Source organism: Brienomyrus brachyistius, unplaced genomic scaffold (assembly GCF_023856365.1).
Source record: "Brienomyrus brachyistius isolate T26 unplaced genomic scaffold, BBRACH_0.4 scaffold27, whole genome shotgun sequence".
NCBI classification, from domain to species: domain Eukaryota; kingdom Metazoa; phylum Chordata; class Actinopteri; order Osteoglossiformes; family Mormyridae; genus Brienomyrus; species Brienomyrus brachyistius.
This window is the reverse complement of record NW_026042306.1, coordinates 5,173,896-5,195,671: the sequence shown is the minus strand read 5'-3', so window position 1 is coordinate 5,195,671 and position 21,776 is coordinate 5,173,896. Positions and strand designations below refer to the sequence as shown.

Sequence of the window (21,776 nt, the reverse complement as noted above, 5' to 3'; positions counted from 1 at the left end):
CAGACTAGGGAAGTGTGCAAGGTTTCCTGGGAAGAAGTGAAAGAGCTGCTAAGTCGTCAAATAATAATAAATATTGCAACATAAATGTTGTTTTATGTACTTTGAAAGAGTTAGCCTTACAATTTTATTACAATACTTTTTAACAATACTTTTTAACTGCACAACAGTGGAATATGGATATGTTAGTAAATGCACTTACTAACATATTCCACATAATATCAATCCCAGTAACTGCACTTTTATCATGTGAGGTGCAGGTACATGCTGCCACCTTTCCTCTCCATTATCACTTGATTAAATCATAAGCATTTTTACAATCACAAAAAATATGCAAGCTCCAAAAGACAAACAAAGCGCATGTCTGCCTGTCAATCAAGTTTAAGAACCATGGACAGCGCTGTCCCTCCGCAACACAGTTAACAAGGCCGGGACTTATTTACGGCATAAAATACAGTATGATAGACATTATCACCATTAAAACTGAATGTGTATGTGTGTCTCTGTGTGTGTACAATGTATTAACCAACCTGCTGACAGATGTCGACAGAGTAGCTGCAGCTTCGACCTGAAGGCCATTATGTGGTCAAACAGCTCAGTGATGATCTGATCCTTCCCTTGAAGCTGAATATTCAGGGTGTTGAGCAGGTCAGTGATGTCCACCATAAAAGCCACGTCACAAAACCATTTTTCATCTGTGGGGACTTGAGTGTCACTGTTCTTGCTTGTCAGAAACTCCGCGATGACATGGCGCAGCTCAAAAAATCTTTTGAGGACTTTCCCGCGGCTCAGCCACCTCACCTCTTGGTGGTAAAGCACATCCTTGTATTGTGAATCAACCTCCTCTAGAAGAGCTCTGAACTGGCGGTGTGAGAGCGCTTTTGATCGTATGCAGTTTATGATTTTAATCACGTCACGCACCACGTCTCCCATACCAACTGATCTGGCACATAGTTGCTCTTGGTGCAGGATGCAGTGGTATTTTGCCACCTTACCTCCACATTGGGAAACCTTCTGGGAAATTAGTGTGGCAAGGCCTGTTGTCCTCCCAACCATGGCAGGTGCTGCATCAGTTGTTATCCCAACCAATTTTTCCCAGCTCAGCCCGTTCGTATCCAACACTCGCTCAACGGCTGCAAACAAATCCTCACTTTTTGTTGTGCTGCGCAGTGTCTCAAATCCAGCCAGCTCCTGAGTTATTTCCATGTTTTCATTTACTCCCCGTATGAAAACCAAAAGTTGTGCAGAGTCCGAAATGTCCGTGCTTTCATCACACGCCAAAGAAAAGGCGACAAATCCAGCAGCCTTTGCTTTAAATTGCTCCTTAATGTCTCGAGACATTTCTTCAATACGACGTGTCACAGTATTTCGTGAGAGGCTGATCTGGGAGAAAGTTTTTGCCTGTGACGGGCACATGATTGTCGCAGCTATGGACAGACACTCCTTAACAAAGTCACCCGTTGAAAATGATCTCCCTGTCCGGGCAATTAGCGCAGTAATCTCAAAGCTGGCCCGTGTCGCGCTGTCCTGGGCTGTCGAGGGCCGTGTAAGAGTCCCTTGTTGCCTGTGAAGTTTAGCCAGCAGCTCCCTGGTCTTGTTCTTTCGCGCATCACCTTTGAATTGCGAAAATGCTGCGTGCTTCGTCTCATAATGACGACGAATGTTATACTCCTTTAGTATAGCAACAGACTGGTTACAAATAAGGCAGACCGCTTTAGCATTTATGTCAGTGAAAAAATATTCTTCCTCCCAGCATTTTTTAAAATGTCTTTTGTCTGTGTGCCACTGACGATGCCGCTCCATGTTGATAGTGGCTTAAGCTAGCAGCCTGGTGGTGACCCGCCACAAACTGGTTTGATCCCGTATGGCGGCAACAAAGACTCATGGGACTTTTTGCAAATTGTTAAAATATGACTATTTATGAAGTGTGGAAATGTACATATGTGCACAGATATTGTCATGCCCGGCTCGTCCGCTCCTCCTGTGTGCCACGCCCCCTGATTACCCACGTGTTTTCTCCCGATTGTACCCAGCTGTATCTAGTTCATTTGCTCAGTCCTGTGTATTTCAGTCCGTGTCTTACCTGAGTCCTTCGTCCGTCATTGATGTCAGTCAGTGTCCGATGTTCCCTGTTCCCCGAAAACCTTTGATTAAATCCCCGTTTGCCCCGAATCCTGCCTGCCTGCTTCCTGATTCCCCGCTTGCCCTCACGATCGCCGCTCTGCCCGCGGTCGCCCGTGACAGATATACTCTACATTACCCTTATAGTTGCTTGTATTTCAATTTTAGTCTTAGATATTTCAAATGTAATCAAAGCACCATGAGTGAGGACTGTATAATATATATTAGTTAGGTCAACGTACACTAAAAATAAACGCACTGATAGCTACACTGGGATTCGTGCTTTAAGAGTTTTTGAAACAAATTTTAGTACAGTAATAATTAAAAATTTTAGATATCCATTGGCGGGCCAATCTAAATAGTACGGCGGGCCAACCTTGGCCCGCGGGCCCCACTTTGGGCACCCCTGCACTAAGGTTTTTCGTAATCCATTGAAATACTGGTTTAGTGCAACCCCTTCCCCTGGGACCTACAGTAAACATAGCCGGCAACTTGAATTTGGAGAAGTGATGTTACCTCTGGACTGATTACAGTATGTACTGTACACGATATTATTATATTGTGGGTGTCAGAGTTTGCGGGTGCGGACGGGCAGGCTGGCAGGAAGGAGGCAGGGAAGGACGAAGCAGGGAGGTAGAATACGGGGAAAACTGGGGTTTTATTAGGGGAAAGACGGCTATGGGCAGAACAGGACATAACAGCACTAACATCAATGACGGACATCGGACAGGGCAAGATGTGGACTGATATAGACAAAAGACATGGTGAAACAACAAGATACAGCTGGGCATGATTGGGGAAGCACACGTGGATAATCAGGGGGCGTGGCACACACGACGATCGTACGAGCCGGGCATGACAGTGGGCCTGCGTTCATAGTGGGGTACCGTAGGGTTAAATTTTAGGACCACTACTGTTCCTAATTTACATTAATGATATTGACACCAATACATACTGTAAACTGGTTACATTTGCAGACGACACCAGGGTGGGTGGTGTAGCAGGTACTGATCTAGCAGCGGAGAGGCTACAACGGGATCTGGATTTAATTAGCGACTGGGTGGATACCTGGCAGATGGAATTTAACATAGATAAATGTAAGGTAATCCATACAGGGAGCAGAAATATAAAAGTACAGATATATTATGGGTTCCATTGAAATAAAGGTAGCTGGTTATTAGAAAGATCTCGGTGTGTATGTTGATTCTTCCATGTCAGTGTGGGGAAGCAATAAAAAAGGCCAATAGGATGTTAGGTTACAACTCTAGGTGTGTGGAGTTTAAGACAAGGGAAGAGATGCTACAATTATACATTGTTCGAAAAAATTTAAGGAACACTTTTTAATTAGAGTATAGCATCAAGTCTATTAAACATCTGAGATATTGATCTGGTCAGTTAAGTAGCGGAGGGGGTGGTTAATCAGTTTCAGCTGCTTTGGTGTTAATGAAATTATGAACAGGTGAACTAGAGGGGCAACAATGGGACGACCCCCAAAACAGGAATGGTTTAACAGGTGGAGGCCACTGGCATTTTCCCCTCCTCATCGTTTCTGACGGTTTTTTCACTAGTTTTGCATTTGGTGACGGTCAGTGTCACTACTAATAGCATGAGGCGATACCTGGACCCTACAGAGGTTGCACAGGTAGTCCAACTCCTCCAGGATGGCGCATCAATATGTGCCATTGCCAGAAGATTTGCTGTGTCTCCCAGCACAGTCTCAAGGGCATGGAGGACATTCCAGGAGACAGGAAGATACTTAAGGAGAGCTGGACAGGGCCGTAGAAGGTGCTAAACCCTTCAGCAGAACCGGTATTGGCTCCTTTGTGCAAGGAGGAACAGGATGAACACTGCTGAAGCCCTAGAAAATGACCTCCATCAGGCCACTGGTGTGAATGTTTCTGATTGTTTGGTCAGAGACAGACTTCATGAGGGTGGCTTGAGGGCCCAACGTCCTCTAGTGGGCCCTGTGCTCACTGCCCAGCACCATAGAGCTCGATTGGCATTTGCCATAGAATACCAGAATTTGCAGGTCTGCCACTGGCACCCTGAGCTTTTCACAGATGAGAGCAGGTTCATCCTGAGCACATACAAGGGCTGGACGCACAGGTCATGACAATTATTGTGTTATATTAGTATACTACGGGGTTAGCAAAAATATTTCTGAGCTACAGTTATTAAAGGTACCACCTTAACTTTTGGCATATAATAGCTGTGTAAAAATATTACAAAAAGTGGACCACATCAATCAGTGGCAAAAATAATATTCCGGGGGACCTGCCCTCTAGTCTAAGTGAAAAATATTTTTAGGGAGCCACTGCTGGAAAGATAAGATTAAAGCCCTTCCTGACCCTACTTCTTAAGTACCTATGTGATCATCTGTGGCAGGGGGTCCTTAGCTCTGGTCGATATTCATTTGGGGGTCCCTGGATCAGAAGAGTTAGGAAACCCAAAATTATTAAATGAGTCCCGTTGTGGTCCTGTTTTTTATTTTTTGTATGTCTCCTGTTTAAGTTCACTGAGAGTGACAACAAACTGGAGACAAATTCCTTGTGTGATCAGCCAAAAAGCTGATTCTGACTGACATCTGGATTGTTTTCAGGGCTCTGTTCACCGGTGACTGGAAGGATTCGGGAAAGCGGGAGTACCAGTTCCCAGGCATTTCCCCAGATACGATGCAGCAGATAATGGAATACACCTACACGTACTCTGTGCTCGTCACGGCTGAGAATGTGGAGAACCTCCTGGCAGCTGCTGATCGGCTGAGTCTACTGCCTCAATGAGCTGCGCCAGTCTGCATTCGACTTCATCCTGAAAAACTTCCAGGAGGTTGCCATCACCTCAAACGAGTTCCCAGAACTAAGTCTTGAACAACTTTCTGACATCATCGAGCAGGATGAGCTTAATGTCAGAGAAGAGGATGTGGTGTTTGACGCCATCCTCCGGTGGATCAAACACGAGCCTGCCACCCGAGAGGCCCACATTTCAGTCCTATTGCCCAAGGTGAGTATAGTTATACTATGTTCTCATTGACTTGTGTATATAACAACAGAATGCTCATTGAGTGAAGTCCTTATTACTGTAGCTAGAGACTGAACCTCCATTTCCATGTCCCATAAGTCTACAACCAAGGCTTCCAGGTATTACACCTGGGAGGAGAGTGTAACAAATAATGGAAAACAAAACACTGAAATGTCTTACATGAAATAAGTGTTAGCTGACACATCTGAGACTTTCTATGTAAATGGCTTCAGCTAATGTACCTTTAATGTTAGGAATTGCTCATCTCCAGAGATTCACAGAAAGCACTAAGGAACTCATGGGAATTCTCTCATTTTTGTTTCCTGTGTAGATTCGCATGGCTCGTATGGATCCGGAGTACTTTATGAAGATCGTCAAAGCCAACGATCTAGTGAAGGCCAATGCGGCGTGCAGGCCAATTATCACTGATGTATTGAAGATCATACATGATCTCGACGATAAAAGTCCACGATCTGACTTTGAAAGGTCACTGATCTGGCCGTCTGGTCGGGGTCTGGGCTGGTGCGCTTCTCGGCTGCTGCGGGGTCCAGGGTGGTCTTCCGGTTTCCTCGCCAGAGGAAAAAAATGGGGTCCACAGAGAGTATATACGGGGAGTGAGAGTGTGTGTACAGCGTTCATTTCTGTGTGTCTCTATGTTGGGTGAATGTGTAAATATTTGTTTATGTGTGCATGAGGGTGGGAACGTATGCTTGTATATGTGTGTGCCTGTTTGTCTATATGCATGTGTCAGGTTGGGTTCTAGACTCCACCTGAAATAACATCTCGGGCTCTATTCCCCCCCGCCACACTCCCTGCTGGTGGATGGGGCACCTGGCCACTGGTGCGTTGGTGGTTCTCGATGTCCAGGGCTGGGTGCTCGGGTGGGTGCTGGCTCACCCGCGGCGATTGCCTGGCGGGATCTGGCCCTCCTGGCTCTGTCGGGCCCTTGCTGGGGGGTGGGGGGGCCCTTGGATCTCTGGGCCCAGGGCCTGGTCTGCCGTGGTGGGGCCGGCCGCCGGTGGAGCCTGCACGGTGGCTGCCGGATGGCCTCCCTCCGGAGCTCTCCTCTGCCCTTTTCTGGGTGAGGGGCTGCTATTCTCCCTGCGGTGGTCCTCCGGGGGCTCCCACGCCCTGGGGGGCCTCTGACTGTCTGGGGTCCGGGCCTCCTCCGTGTCTGCTTCATGTCCTGAGGGATGGGGCTGTGGCTCCCCACACACACTAAAAGAAAAAGAAAGGCCACTGATCCGCCCACGCCTGCCCGCTGACATCTTATTGGCCATTGGTGGCTAGAATTTCCGCAAAACCAATTGGATTGAAGCCTATGACACCCGGGCCGACCACTGGCAGTGTGTACTTAAATGGCTTTGGGTATTGTTTTGGGGGTTTTGATGGCCACAATTTCACCAACACTACGCAGATTTGACCCCGTCGCACAGACATGGTAGCACATGGCACCGATGCACTGGTGCCACTGAAATGTTAGCGTGGCCGTAATTAATGGTTCCATCTATGTAATGGGTGGCCATTTACGCTTCTCGCCTCTAATCATAATCGAGTGATATGACCAAGAAGCCAACGAATGGACTATTATCCAGCCCATGCATGAGGAGCGACAGGATGCCAGTGCCACCACCCTGAATGGAAAGGTAGGTTAATAGGAGGGCGTCTGACTGTGGTTACCCTCATTTTCCCCTTGAAATTGATTATGTTACATACTCAGTAGCTCGCTTTGTCTTCAAATGCTTGATTTCAATCCATAATTTAATATAAGTTCAGTAAACGTCAGTGTTTAGATAAAACATAAATGACCTTGCATTGTCGCTCTGCATTAGTGGCACATTGGGCAGTGCTGTGGTGTCCAGCTCTGTGTTTTTGCAATTTTTCCCACAGCCCAAGACTTGTGAGATACAATAACTGGTGTTAACGTAGGAGCTTTACCCAATTCCAGTCCTGGAGGGTCAGAATCCTAAACAATTTGCAGATTTCCCTATTCAAACAAACCTAGTGAACTTAATAATTATCTGATTAAGCTGCGGTTCACAAGGGAAATGATCACAACTAACTGTAAATTCCCTACCAATGCCCATGTGCTTCCTGTGGTAGGTTCCAGGTTCACCACCACCCTGTACCAAATAAACTTTTATGGAAGATGGATGGATTAAACATGCATTAGCTAAATGTACATTTATGCTTTCTAGATCTCCATCTCCAATCATATACAGCATAACACACATCACTTGTGAACCATCTTTCCTAGATATACATTTGTGGGGGTAACAATGGAGCTCAGACCACTTCCACTGCGGAGTGCTATGATCCACTCACGTGCGAATGGACCTTGATCGCTCCCATGCGCACTCGCTGACGTGGCCTCGGAGTAGCTGCATATCAGGGAAACATCTATGCGGTGAGTGATTCCTTTCTTGTACTCTGAAACAAAGGAGTCAAATCTCAAGATTTATCTGAGACTCATTTTTTGTCACTGCTGCTGTGTCACAGATTGTAATGCGCTTAAATCAAACAAAAGAATTCAGTGGATGAAATGACCTGCTGGGAAGGCCCATCTCAATACACATATGCTCCCTGCATATCTGGGTTATAAACGAATACGCTTAGTAAAGCTTAGTAAAGCTTAGATTTTTAATTATAGTTATATTCTGTAGTTCCAGACATAATTGCTCTGTTTGTTGTTTTTTTCAGTGTCTGACTACAAGTATTATTTTTAGTACTAATAAAAATAATAATAAAAGTAAAATATATGAACATAAGAAGTATTTCACTGAATTGTACAGGTTTTCTGTTGCCCAAATCCACTTTTTTCACTGCAGTTATGTTGACATGTATGTTGAACACAAATTAGTAATAAGCTTGTGTCCTATATACACAATGGGAGGTTCTGTGCAGTCTGCTATTATAGGGCGATAATTCCTTAAGAGTTCCTGACTTCCAGAAAGCTGATATTTACTTATCCGTTTGGTACCCGAGTGATCACTTACCATTGGTGTCTCCCAGGTGGGCGGTACCAACGGGGCTCATCCAGTGCGGAGTATGGAGGTTTATGACCCTGCAATTAATCAGTGGCACGCTGCACCTCCCATGAAACAACAAAGGAGCTATTTCGGCATCGCAGTGGTGGACGGCTTGCTGTTTGCAATGGGAGGCTCCGATGGCTTCAAAGTCACTGCAAAGGTGGAATGCTACAATGCAGAGAAAGGCAGCTGGTTCCGTACGCAGGACATGATTACGCCCAAGAGGAACTTCAGCTGCTGCACAGTGCCCCCCTGCATCATACAGTACGCTGCACCTCGCCCACCTGCCCCCATCTGCCTGCCTGGTGGGTAACCAGGTTACGCATCTACCGGTGTGGCTAGCATCACTGGACTTAATCAACAGAAACAGTGGACACTAACAAGAATCAGAAACATTCACCAAAATAAGGAAAATGCCTCTTGAATAATGGACTGAGGGAACAGAACTTAGACCTTACAGTGGAGTCAGAGCATAGAGGTTAAGGCACTAGAACAGCTATCAAAATGCAATTATGGCAAGACAACTGCTTTCCTTTGTTATCGGATGCTGTAATGGTTTGCTCCTGTTGTGTAACATGCCACTTGTTTGCATGCATTTGTTAATTGCCTTGTTCTCTCCAACCATTTCTCTGTCTTAGAGCATCTGCCAAATGAATAATACACAGAGCACAACTATAGCAGAGCTCAGCTGGGACCTCCTGCATGCTTTTACAGCAAGCAATGAGTGTGCTCTTCTAGAACAGATTTAATATCTGGCTACGGTTGTTGGGGACACATGTGTTAGATATGTGAAATGCTTTATTCATACAACTAAAGCCCTTATATTTGTATATTGTATTATATTTGTATATTTGTATAATTTGTATTATAACCAAGATGCAGCCAAAGCCCCAAAAATAAATTCTGAATATCAATCAATTAACAAAAACAATACAGAACAATGTTCTTCAACCTGATCCACAGGAACCCCCAGTCCATCCACGTTTTTGCTCCTTGCCAGACAGCTGGTGCTGGGAGAGAGCAAAAACATGGACTGCTGAGGGTCCACAAGAAACACTGATAAAACATAATATATATGCAGACCGAATGTCTATGGCACCCCCTAAAGGAGCATCATATGCGTAAAGAACTGCTTAAGGTTTCATGCCACAGCACCCTCCAGAGCATGAAAGCCAGCTTCTGCTTCTGGTTCCAACACTTAGCCAATCTACTGACCCTTCATCACCGATTGCTGAGTTGGAAACATTCAGGTGGATCAGCTGACCTGCATGCTTGCATCCAATCAGAAGCAGCAAATTTCCCTCCATTTTCCCCTTCTTTTTCTCTTATCAGCTTACAGTTATATTTCCTGTTGCTCATCTCAGTTTGTCCTAGTCAATTAATATTCTCTCATTTGTTAAGTGCTACTATTTATTGTCTTTCTGTGAGTTAAACTGAAGGTTACTTTCCCCTATAGACCGTCTCTTCCTGCTATCAGGCAATCATAGGCCAGTGGGACAGGAGGGAGGGTTCTACCCTTTTTCACTCAGGGTGACTGGAATTTTCCAAACAAACGGGCAGTTTCAGAATCCCCCATTTGTTGCGGTCTCCAGAAAAGTGTTACATATGAACCATGTGGTACAGTCTGATTAGACGAAAGCATCCCATAGAGCTGTTTCTGATCTAAATGAACAAATTCTGAATTATGACTCTTGAGCTTTGTTGATTTTAGAGTTTTCTGCCATCTGGAGTAGAAAAAAACACACATTGACTTATTGCAGACTGGTGCAGCTGCATTTCTGACTTATTAAGTCGAAATTCTGATTTTTTTTCCCTCACAATTCTTACTTTATTTCTCATTATTCTGAGTACTTCTCTAACAACCAGCAATTAGTCGGAGACATCACTTCTGCTCCAGCTTTAATGGTTCAGTGAGATTTGCATACAGCAGCAGACAGGAGCGAAGGCTACAATGGCTGTATCTGCTCTGTCCAGGCATTTTATTATTTCCAGTTGTGTGTGTGAATGGCAGCCTACATCGGAACTTGCAATTAATTATCCTGTAAATGTTAAGCTGGTTTGCAATGAAAATGGGCAATAGAACTTCTCTCTTGCCTAATAAGTTGTGGTACAAGCATATCTAACGTTAATGCTTCGTGCATTAGACCAGGGGCGCTGTAAAGGGGGGGTAAACGATGACGATTCTCGGGGCCCATGACTGAGAGGGGGCCCAGAGAAGCCCCCAATAAACTGTGTGGGGGGCCCTGTCAAGATTCCTTTCATGGGACCCAAAATCCTTAGCAGCGCCCCTGCATTAGACATATATAATATGATGTCTACCGTTAATGTAATAACTGCCAATAATGTGCTAATTTTCCCCCTTAATGTAATAAAGGCTGATACAGTAATAACTTACCAATATCATACTAACATATTTGAATCAAAAACGTATCACATTATTACATTATAGGCTTTATTACACAAAAAAACGGGAAAATTGTTATGTTATTAGCAGTTATATTAACAGTAGTTTATAGTAGCTGCTATTAACAGCAGTGATTAGCTGCTACAGACCCTAACAATCACACAATTTCTTTTGACTGCTTATGATTTTTTGCACACTACTGTACACACACACACACACACATATATGTACATATTCATATGGTTGATTGCCCACAAAACTCAACTGTGATTAATCAGCCTGTTCTCCAGACCAAAGAACAGTGAAAACCATTCTAACTTAACCTACAAGAAGCAATTCCAGAACACAAAGAAGAAGATGTGCTAGATGTCTTTATGGGGACTCTGCATTCATGTCTATGGGCAAAACCCTAATCCCAACTATGAAAACGTTATCCCCTACCCAGCCCCAACCCACAGTCGTTGCTGTTGTAGTTCTCTCCTACCATTTATATTGTCACAATGAACTATATCCTAAGATGTACAAGTAAAAAGTTTGTATATAGTATAGCATGAAAAATAATAATAAGAAGAAAACTCAGCCAGAGTGGAATTGTTTTATATAAACACTCGTGCGCTCTTGCGTTGTGTACACCCAAAATGGCGATTCCACAATAAACTGCGGCTATATCGAGTGTGATGTTAGCTGCAAAAGACGCAAGCAGATCCCAACTTCACTTTGCTACACGTGCATTGTAAAAGCAGGGCCACAAACAAAACAACACCTACGTCTCTGTACTCAATTCCAACGGAAAATGTCGCCAAATCCATTCACCATTTCACTATGTGCTAGCTAGTCATGGCGCGAGCATTAGCTGCGGACGCGAACAGCTTCAGCTTATCTTCCCACAATTCAGCTCGACTGTTTAAACTTCAGCCAAAGACAACATTCTGTGTTAAGTGAGAATTCTAACGATAAATAATAATTACTTACATCGTTCAATGGGCGCCCTCGGAATATCTGTCCTGCCGCTACTCCCATCCACTTCTAGCTTAACTCGTCCATCTGTGTGGGTGCGCAAGAACGATGGGTGCCGTGAAGCTGCAGGAAAACAAACTTAAAAACCTGCACGAAAATATATTAAACGTGGAGGAGTTAGTCGGCAGAAGTGAGGAATTACAAAAAAATAAAATAAAAAACGATTTCTCAAGAAAAGATCATAAAACAGGAAAATGGTCAATAGCTCATGGAGTGATATTGCACACTGTACCTTGATTAACATAACTGCTCTATAATACATAATCGATTATATTCAATAGCGTTCAGGATTTGGGTGAAGTGTACACAGCACAATAATCATTGGGATAATTCCACACTTGCTGCAATTTGTTTTCATGACCGTATTGGGGACATATGCGGTCCGATAAATACGTCCGCCTTGTGCTAAATGTTGACCAAAACAGACGGACCGCCCAGCCCAATTTTCAAGGACTATTCTTGTTCCAAATAATTGCCACAACGGGCCGACCAGATTTACCCCATAAAATAATGTCTTGTGGACATTTGTTGCTCAATGCCTTATGTCTAAAGTGGAAACTAGGGAATAAGATGCGAACTTAAACCTCGTTCCTGACAGACATGTAAAGGACCTTTTTTGTTTTTCATTTTTAGAAACGTAGCGGAGGAGAAAAAATATGAAAACATTTATTTATTTATTTATTTTATTTCGGGAATTCGTGATTTGACTATTCTTACATAATACAAAACTTAAATTCTAAGATAAGCACGGTATACATTTTCCAAAAGTGATGTTAAAAACATTTCACTTGTTCTTCTTGTACAGCTGATTGTGCGTAGAATATACCCCCCCCCACCAATCCATTTCGAGTCTCAAATATAGATTTAAAAATAAACATTATGGTATCTTAGGAAACTGTGATGCAAAGTGCGGTTTTTGCGTCTTAGAATGTATGTACACGTCATTTCGAGTGATATAAAAAGGAGAGAGAGACGAGATATCCACATTTTTGAATTATGATGGCACACGACATGGAGCGAGTACTGATGTCCCCGGCGTTCGAAGTGTTTAACAAGCTTCGGCTGGCAGGACAGCTTTGTGACGTGGTCCTCATCACCGACGGTGTTCAATTCAACGCCCATAGAGTAATTCTGTGTGGCTGTAGCTCCTACTTCCAGTAAGTAGCTGTGACCCATATATGAAGATGCGAAAACAGCAAGGAGTCAGTTTTTATCTCTCGTTAGCAATGACTTCTCCTTGGCAATAAGGCTCTAGGATGACAGAAAGTTTATATTAATATACATTATATTAAATTATATTAATGTAGGTCAGTGCTGATCAGAAATATTTCTGATAAGTGTACCACCTTAACTTTTACTATATAATAATAATAATAATAATGGTATAAATATATAAAAAGGGGACCATGTCAAACAGGCAAAACAAAGTATTCCGGGGGACTTGCCCACCAGCCCAAGTAAAATATATTAAAGGGGGAGCTACTGTTGGAAAAATAAGAATTAAAACCACCGGTCCCTAGTTCTTAGATGCCTATGAGATCATCTGTAGCAGGGGGTCCTCTGCTTAATTTCCATTTGGGGGTCCCTGGTTCAGAAGATTTAGAAAACCCCTTATTTAACTTTGCCTGCAAAACCGATATTTATTAGATGAGTCACTTCTGGATTGTGTTTCAGGGCTCTGTTCGCCAGTGACTGGAGTGATTCAGGAAAGCGGGAGTACCAACTCCCAGGCATTTCCCCAGAAACACTGAGGCAGGTCATAGAGTATGCCTACACATACTCTGTGGTCATCACAGCTGAAAATGTGGAGAACCTCCTGGCAGCTGCTGATTATCTCAGTGTCTTGGGCATCGTGCAGCGCTGCTGTGATTTCCTGCATGAGCAGCTCTGCCTCAACAACTGCATTGGCCTTCTTAAAATCGCCGATGTCTACTGCGTAAACGAGCTGCACCAGTCTGCATTCAACTTAATCTTGAAAAACTTCAAGGAGGTTGCCATCAGCTCAAATGAGTTCCCAGAACTAAGTCTTGAACAACTTTCTGACATCATCGAGCAGGATGAGCTTAATGTCAGAGAAGAGGATGTAGTGTTTGAGGCCATCCTCCGGTGGATCGAGCACGAGCCTGCCACCCGAGAGGCCCACATTTCAGTCCTATTGGCCAAGGTGAGTATAGTTATACTATGTTCTCATTGACTTGTGTATATAACAATAGAATGCTCATTGAGTGAAGTCCTTATTACTGTAGCTAGAGACTGAACCTCCATTTCCATGTCCCATAAGTCTACAACCAAGGCTTCCAGGTATTACACCTGGGAGGAGAGTGTAACAAATAATGGAAAACAAAACACTCAGATGTCTTACATTAAACAAGTGTTAGCTGACACATCTGAGACTTTCAAAGTAAATGGCTTCAGCTAAAGAAATAAAAATTTGCACTTACTGCTGTATCCTTAATGTTAGGAATTGCTCATCTCCAGAGATTCACAGAAAGCACTAAGGAACTCATGGGAATTCTCTCATTCTCTCATTGTTTCCTGTGTAGATTCGGATGGCTCGTATGGATCCGGAATACTTCATGAAAATCGTCAAAGCCAACGATCTAGTGAAGGCCAATGTGGCGTGCAGGCCAATCATCACTGATGTACTGAAGGTCATCTATGATCTTCATGATGAACGTCCACGATCTGATTTTGAGAACCCACTGATCCGCCCGCGCTTGCCCTCTGACATTTTGCTGGCTGTTGGTGGATGGAACATGCGCACGACAAACTGGATTGAAGCCTATGACACCCGGGCCGACCGCTGGGTGGATATAACACAGGGGCAGGAGACTCGCCAGTCCGGCCATGGCAGTGTGTGTTTAAATGGCTTCATGTATTGTTTTGGGGGTTATGATGGCCATAATTTCACCGATGCTGTGCTCAGATTTGACCCCGTCGCACGGACATGGCAGCACATGGCCCCTATGCACTGGCGCCGCTGTTGTGTCAGTGTGGCCGTAAGTAACGGCTTCATCTATGTGATGGGTGGCCGTTTAGACGTGTCGCCTCTGAATATCGTAGAGCGATATGACCCAAATGCCAATGAGTGGACCATCATCCAGCCCATGAACGAGGAGCGACAGGATGCCAGTGCCACCACCCTGAATGGAAAGGTAGGTTAATAGGAGGGCGTCTGCCTGTGGTTACCCTCATTTTCCCCTTGAAATTGATTATGTTACATACTCAGTAGCTCGCTTTGTCTTCAAATGGTTGATTTCAATCCATAATTGTTTATTCAGTAAACGTCAGTGTTTAGATAAAACATAAATGACCTTGCATTGTCGCTCTGCATTAGTGGCACATTGGGCAGTGCTGTGGTGTCCAGCTCTGTGTTTTTGCAATTTTGCCCACAGCCCAAGACTTGTGAGATACAATAACTGGTGTTAACGTAGGAGCTTTACCCAATTCCAGTCCTGGAGGGTCAGAATCCTAAACAATTTGCAGATTTCCCTATTCAAACAAACCTAGTGAACTTAATTAGCTGATTAAGCTGCGGTTCACAAGGGAAATGATCACAACTAACTGTAAATTCCCTACCAATGCCCATGTGCTTCCTGTGGTAGGCTCCAGGTTCACCACCACCCTGTACTGAATAGACTTTTATGGAAGGTGGATGGATTAAACATCCATTAGCTAAATGTACATTTACGCTTTCTAGATCTCCATCTCCAATCATATACAGCATAACACACATCACTTGTGAACCATCTTTCCTAGATATACATTTGTGGGGGTAGCAATGGAGCTCAGACCACTTCCACTGCGGAGTGCTATGATCCACTCACGGGCGAATGGACCTTGATCGCTCCCATGCGCACTCGCCGACGTGGCCTTGGAGTAGCGGCATATCAGGGAAACATCTATGCGGTGAGTGATTCCTTTCTTGTACTCTGAAACAAAGGAGTCAAATCTCAAGATTTATCTGAGACTCATATTTTTTGTCACTGCTGCTGTGTCACAGATTGTAATGCGCTTAAAACAAACAAAAGAATTCAGTGGATGAAATGACCTGCTGGGAAGGCCCATCTCAATACACATATGCTCCCTGCATATCTGGGTTATAAACGAATACGCTTAGTAAAGCTTAGATTTTTGATTACAGTTATATTCTGTAGTTCCAGACGTAATTGCTCTGTTTGTTTTTTTTTTCAGTGTCTGACTACAAGTATTATTTTTAGTACTAATAAAAATAATAATAAAAGCAAAATATATGATCATAAGAAGTATTTTTTTGATGGTTGACAGTTTTCGCTGAATTGTACAGGTTTTCTGTTGCCCAAATTCCCTTTTTTTCACTGCAGTTATGTTGACATGTATGTTGAACACAAATTAGTTATAAGCTTGTGTCCTATATAGACAATGGGAGGTTCTGTGCAGCCTGCTATTATAGGGCGATAATTCCTTAAGAGTTCCTGACTTCGAGAAAGCTGATATTTACTTATCTGTTTGGTACCCGAGTGATCACTTACCATTGGTGTCTCGCAGGTGGGCGGTACCAACGGGGCTCATCCAGTGCGGACTATGGAGGTCTATGACCCTGCAATTAACCAGTGGCACGCTGGGCCTCCCATGAGACAACAAAGAAGCTATTTCGGCATCGCAGTGGTGGACGGCTTGCTGTTTGCGATGGGAGGCTCCGATGGCTTCAAAGTAACTGCAAAAGTGGAATGTTTCAATGCAGTGAAAGGCAGCTGGTGCCGTGCGCAGGAAATGATTGCACCTAAGAGGAGCTTCAGCTGCTGCACAGTGCCTGCGCACCCCCGCTTCGTACAGTACGCTGCACCTCGCCCACCTGCCCCCATCTGCCTGCCTGGTGGGTAACCAGCTTATCATGTCTAACGTTAATGCTTCGTACATTAGACCTATATAACATGTGCCCTTGAGAGGTAAAGTGGGCTATCCCACAAAAACAAAGTTTTGAGAAAATGAGCTCCAAAGTTGAATTAAAAAAAAAAAAAATCAGTGTGTCTATACCCTACAATTGATATGTATCATAGGTAGCACAGATCTCAGTATATTTAAAAGATAGATAGACCCTCAATAATTAATATTGGACAGTCATTTTTGACTGACATGTGGGATAGCCCACTTTACCTCTCAAGGGCACATATGATACCTACCGTTAATGTAATAACTGCCAATAATGTGCTAATTTTCCCCCTTAATGTAATAAAGGCTGATACAATAATATCTTGCCAATACCATACTAACATATTTGAATCAAAAACACACCACATTACTACATTATATACTTTATTACACAAAAAACGGGAAAATTGTTATGTTATTAGCAGTTATAGTAACAGTAGTTTAGCTGCTACAGACAGCAGCTATTAGCTGCTATTAACAGCAGTGATTAGCTGCTACAAACCGTAACAATCGTGACATCACACAATTTCTTTTGACTGCTTATGATTTTTTGCACACTACTGTACACACACACACACACATATATATGTACATATGTATATGGTTGATTGTCCACAAAAATCAACTGTGATTAATCAGCCTGATCTCCAGACCAAAGAACTGTGAAAACCATTCTAACTTAACCTACAAGAAGCAATTCCTGAACACAAAGAAGAAGATGTGCTACGGCCCTGCTACACACACACACACACACACACACATATAAGGTATCTGTATCTTTGTGGGGACTCCATACTGAGTTCCAACCCACAACACAATTAATCAGTGAGGAAATTCATAGTATTATCTCTTGTTATGTTATTTTTTTAAATTATTTATAATGTATTTAAAAGCCTATGGCAAACAGTAAGTTAATGAATTGAAATTACAGGTAACCACGTGCTCAACAAGTGGCTGGCAGGGAACAAGGGAAACGCTACAGACTGACAACAGGGGAGGACAAGAAAGACTGACAACACGTGGGACGAGATGACCAATGACACCTACTGGCCAAACAGGGAAGGGACACAGAATGGGACAGTTAAATAACACTGGGATTCCCTGAAGGGTTTGGCATTCCCTGAAGCCAAGCTGTTAATTATTGTACTCCACGCCACCTCTGGTCATTGAATTGCAATGTAATGATTATGTTGTTCTATAATCTTATTGAATAAGTGTTATAAGTTGTTAGAAGTTATTTTTGTATTCTTTTATACTTCATTTTTAACAGTGTGATTTTTGACCTGACAGCTTTGTTTGGCAGTAAAAAACTTTAAGGGGGCAGTTTAATGGCTCTATACACAGCAATATGTATAATGGCCAAAGTGTTCTTGTTGAACATGCTTAATTTATTTTTGTATACAACGTTTAAATAAATGTCTTATTTGGAGAACAAAGGCTGGAAAAAATGTTATTTGTTGTCTGAAAACCAAAATAATTTTGAGAGCTTTGTACAATTTGTTAGCAGAATTACCTTATAGACCTAATACACTTTTGAATGCAATATAATTCTCCATGGCAGTAACCCAGCTGACTGGTGGAGCAAGTTCATTTTGTCTCTGCAAGACCTCAAAGTGAATTTGAAGATCATTGTCTCCACAAAGACTACGAAGATTTTCAGGAGATACATGGAATCCACAGTTTCTTCCATTAAACCTAGAGTGCAATCCAACAAAATGTTTCAATAATAAAATTTACATTTCAAAAAGTGGCTTCTGGTTTGTCAGATGGGCAGTGTGCATTCCATACCTACTTGTAGTCATCTAGTTCTTTTTGCAGGACACCCAGAAAGCTGAATACTGTAGCAGCAAACATTTCTGTTGGTAACAGCCATTAAAGAGATTCCTTCGTCCAAAATTGCCCCCTAGTGGTGGAATATTGCAACGCAAATAATGGAGATTTCACTTCACTGTATTTTACAGCTAACGAAAATGTAATGTGTGTGTGTATACATTTTTTGTTTCATACATTTAAATGTACATTTTTTATATAACAAACAACATTACTTTATAGTTGTTTAAAAGGCAGAAACTTCAATGTACACGAAGTCACCAATAAATTACATCTATTTATCCAACATATTATATAATATACATACTGTGTTTGAAAACTTTTCAGTTTTACGATTTCAGGACAGATCAGCCACTCTATTAGGAACATTACGCTTTTTGGTTGCGGCTGATTATCTCAGTGTCTTGGGCATCGTGCAGCGCTGCTATGATTTCCTGCATGAGCAGCTCTGCCTCAACAACTGCATTGGCCTTCTTAAAATCGCCGATGTCTACTGCGTAAATGAGCTGCACCAGTCTGCATTCAACTTCATCTTGAAAAACTTTAAGGAGGTTGCCATCAGCTCAAACGAGTTCCCAGAACTAAGTCTTGAACAACTTTCTGACATCATACAGCAGGATGAGCTGAATGTCAGAGAAGAGGATGTGGTGTTTGACGCCATCCTCCGGTGGATCGAGCACGAGCCTGCCACCCGAGAGGCCCACATTTCAGCTCTGTTGCCCAAGGTGAGTATCGTTATACTATGTTCTCATTGACTTGTGTATATAACAATAGAATGCTCATTGAGTGAAGTCCTTATTACTGTAGCTAGAGACTGAACCTCCATTTCCATGTCCCATAAGTCTACAACCAAGGCTTCCAGGTATTACACCTGGGAGGAGAGTGTAACAAATAATGGAAAACAAAACACTCAAATGTCTTACATGAAATAAGTGTTAGCTGACACATCTGAGACTTTCAAAGTAAATGGCTTCAGCTAAAGAAATTAAAATTTGCACTTACTGCTGTATCCTTAATGTTAGGAATTGCTCATCTCCAGAGATTCACAGAAAGCACTAAGGAACTCATGGGAATTCTCTCATTCTTGTTTCATGTGTAGATTCGGATGGCTCGTATGGATCCGGAGTACTTTATGAAGATCGTCAAAGCCAACGATCTGGTGAAGGCCAATGCGGCGTGCAGGCCAATTATCACTGATGTCATGAAGGTCATCTATGATCTTCATGATGAAAGTCCACTCTCTGATTTTGAGAACCCACTGATCCGCCCGCGCTTGCCCTCTGACATTTTGCTGGCTGTTGGTGGATGGAACATGCACACGACAAACTGCATCGACGCATATGACACACGGGCCGACCGCTGGGTGGATATCACGCAGGAGGAGCAGAGCAACCTAGCTGGTCATGGCACGGTGTACCATGATGGGTTTGTGTACTGCATTGGGGGGTTTGATGGGCAAAACTTTATCGATACCGTGCGCAGATACGACCCGATCACACGAGCATGGCAGCAGATGGCCCCAATACACTGGCAGCGCTGTAATGTTAGTGTGGTCGTGCTCGATGGGCTCATCTATGCCATGGGTGGCCATATTGGTTTCTGGCCCCTCGACATCGTAGAGTGCTACAACCCAAAAACCAATGAATGGACCCAGATCGAGTCCATGAATGAGAGGAGAAACGATGCCAGCGCCACCACCCTGAATGGCAAGGTAGGGTAATGGGAGGGCGTCTGACTGTTTACCCTCATTTTCCCCTTGAAATGGAGTATTTTACACAGTCATGAGTTCTCTTTCTCTTCAGATTGCTGATTTTAATCCACAATTACTATGTTCAATACATTTAAGTATTTGGATAAATGCATTATTGGTCTCCATTAGTGGCACATTGGGTAGTGCTGTGGTGTCAACTCCAAGACTTGTGAGATAGATGAAATGGTGTTCCCATGTCAGGTTTCCTTTATTCTGTTCCTGGGGGAGCAGAATCCAAAACTCTTTGCAGATTTCCCTTTTCAAACAGCCATACTAAACCTGAAAATTAGCTGATCATGGTGTGTTTGAGAAGGGAAATCTGCAAACTGTGTTCCTCCAGGAACGGGACTGGGGAACCCTGTCATACACTATGCATAGCATATACTTTTATTTTTGAGTCACAATGAACTTTATCTGTAACCTCCAAACCCCAGTCATATACAGTATAACGGTCTTCACAGTTAAATTGGTTTTCATAGATATACATCTGTGGGGGCCACAATGGAACAGAGAGCCTATCTACAGTGGAGTGCTTTGACCCCCTCACTAACGAATGGAGCTTGATCACTCCAATGAGCATTCCCCGTCACAGCCTTGGAGTCACGGCGTATAAAGGGAAGATATATGCGGTGAGTGATTCCTTTCTGTGTCAAATCTCACATTTTACCTGTAAGACTCATGGTTTTTTTGTCTTTGCTGCTGTGTCTTTCATTGTGATACATTTAAACCAAACAAAACAGTTAAATGCCAGAAATACCTGCTGCAAAGGCTTATCTTAATACACATAAAAAACATACATGCTACCCTCTTTAGCCTCCCTGCATTCATTTCTGGGTTATAAATGGATCTGCTTATCACTTGATTAAATCATAAGCATTTTTACAATCACAAAAAATATGCAAGCTCCAAAAGACAAACAAAGCGCATGTCTGCCTGTCAATCAAGTTTAAGAACCATGGACAGCGCTGTCCCTCCGCAACACAGTTAACAAGGCCGGGACTTATTTACGGCATAAAATACAGTATGATAGACATTATCACCATTAAAACTGAATGTGTATGTGTGTCTCTGTGTGTGTACAATGTATTAACCAACCTGCTGACAGATGTCGACAGAGTAGCTGCAGCTTCGACCTGAAGGCCGTTATGTGGTCAAACAGCTCAGTGATGATCTGATCCTTCCCTTGTTGCTGAATATTCAGGGTGTTGAGCAGGTCAGTGATGTCTACCATAAAAGCCACGTCACAAAACCATCTGTGGGGACTTGAGTGTCACTGTTCTTGCTTGTCAGAAACTCCGCGATGACATGGCGCAGCTCAAAAAATCTTTTGAGGACTTTCCCGCGGCTCAGCCACCTCACCTCTTGGTGGTAAAGCACATCCTTGTATTGTGAATCAACCTCCTCTAGAAGAGCTCTGAACTGGCGGTGTGAGAGCGCTTTTGATCGTATGCAGTTTATGATTTTAATCACGTCACGCACCACGTCTCCCATACCAACTGATCTGGCACATAGTTGCTCTTGGTGCAGGATGCAGTGGTATTTTGCCACCTTACCTCCACATTGGGAAACCTTCTGGGAAATTAGTGTGGCAAGGCCTGTTTTCCTCCCAGCCATGGCAGGTGCTCCATCAGTTGTTATCCCAACCAATTTTTCCCAGCTCAGCCCGTTCGTATCCAACACTCGCTCAACGGCTGCAAAC

The 21,776-nt window shown here is 43.3% G+C and overlaps 2 protein-coding genes across 2 annotated transcripts; both read left to right on the top strand.

Annotated features, from left to right (window-relative positions):
• Positions 1-13,309: 13,309 nt before the first annotated feature.
• LOC125720842 (kelch-like protein 10) lies at positions 13,310-16,449 on the top strand (the record flags this gene model as incomplete). The annotated part of the gene is made up of 4 exons (XM_048996704.1): positions 13,310-13,750; positions 14,130-14,741; positions 15,346-15,495; positions 16,114-16,449. Coding segments are annotated over 4 exons (1,539 nt in total), but the record flags the coding sequence as incomplete, so codon positions are not given.
• Positions 16,450-19,111: 2,662 nt separating this feature from the next.
• Positions 19,112-20,898, top strand: LOC125721043 (kelch-like protein 10). Its single transcript, XM_048996981.1, has 2 exons — positions 19,112-20,038; positions 20,557-20,898. Exons 1-2 carry the CDS (start codon positions 19,433-19,435, stop codon positions 20,854-20,856), a joined length of 906 nt encoding a protein of 301 aa, XP_048852938.1. The 5' UTR covers positions 19,112-19,432; the 3' UTR covers positions 20,857-20,898.
• Positions 20,899-21,776: the final 878 nt, after the last annotated feature.

Coding starts and splice junctions, on each gene's coding strand:
- LOC125721043 (XM_048996981.1), top strand. CDS start 19,433: ATGGCTCGTATGGATCCGGAGTACTTTATGAAGATCGTCAAAGCCAAC. Junction 20,039..20,556: donor CCACCACCCTGAATGGCAAG/GTAGGGTAATGG, acceptor TGGTTTTCATAG/ATATACATCTGTGGGGGCCA.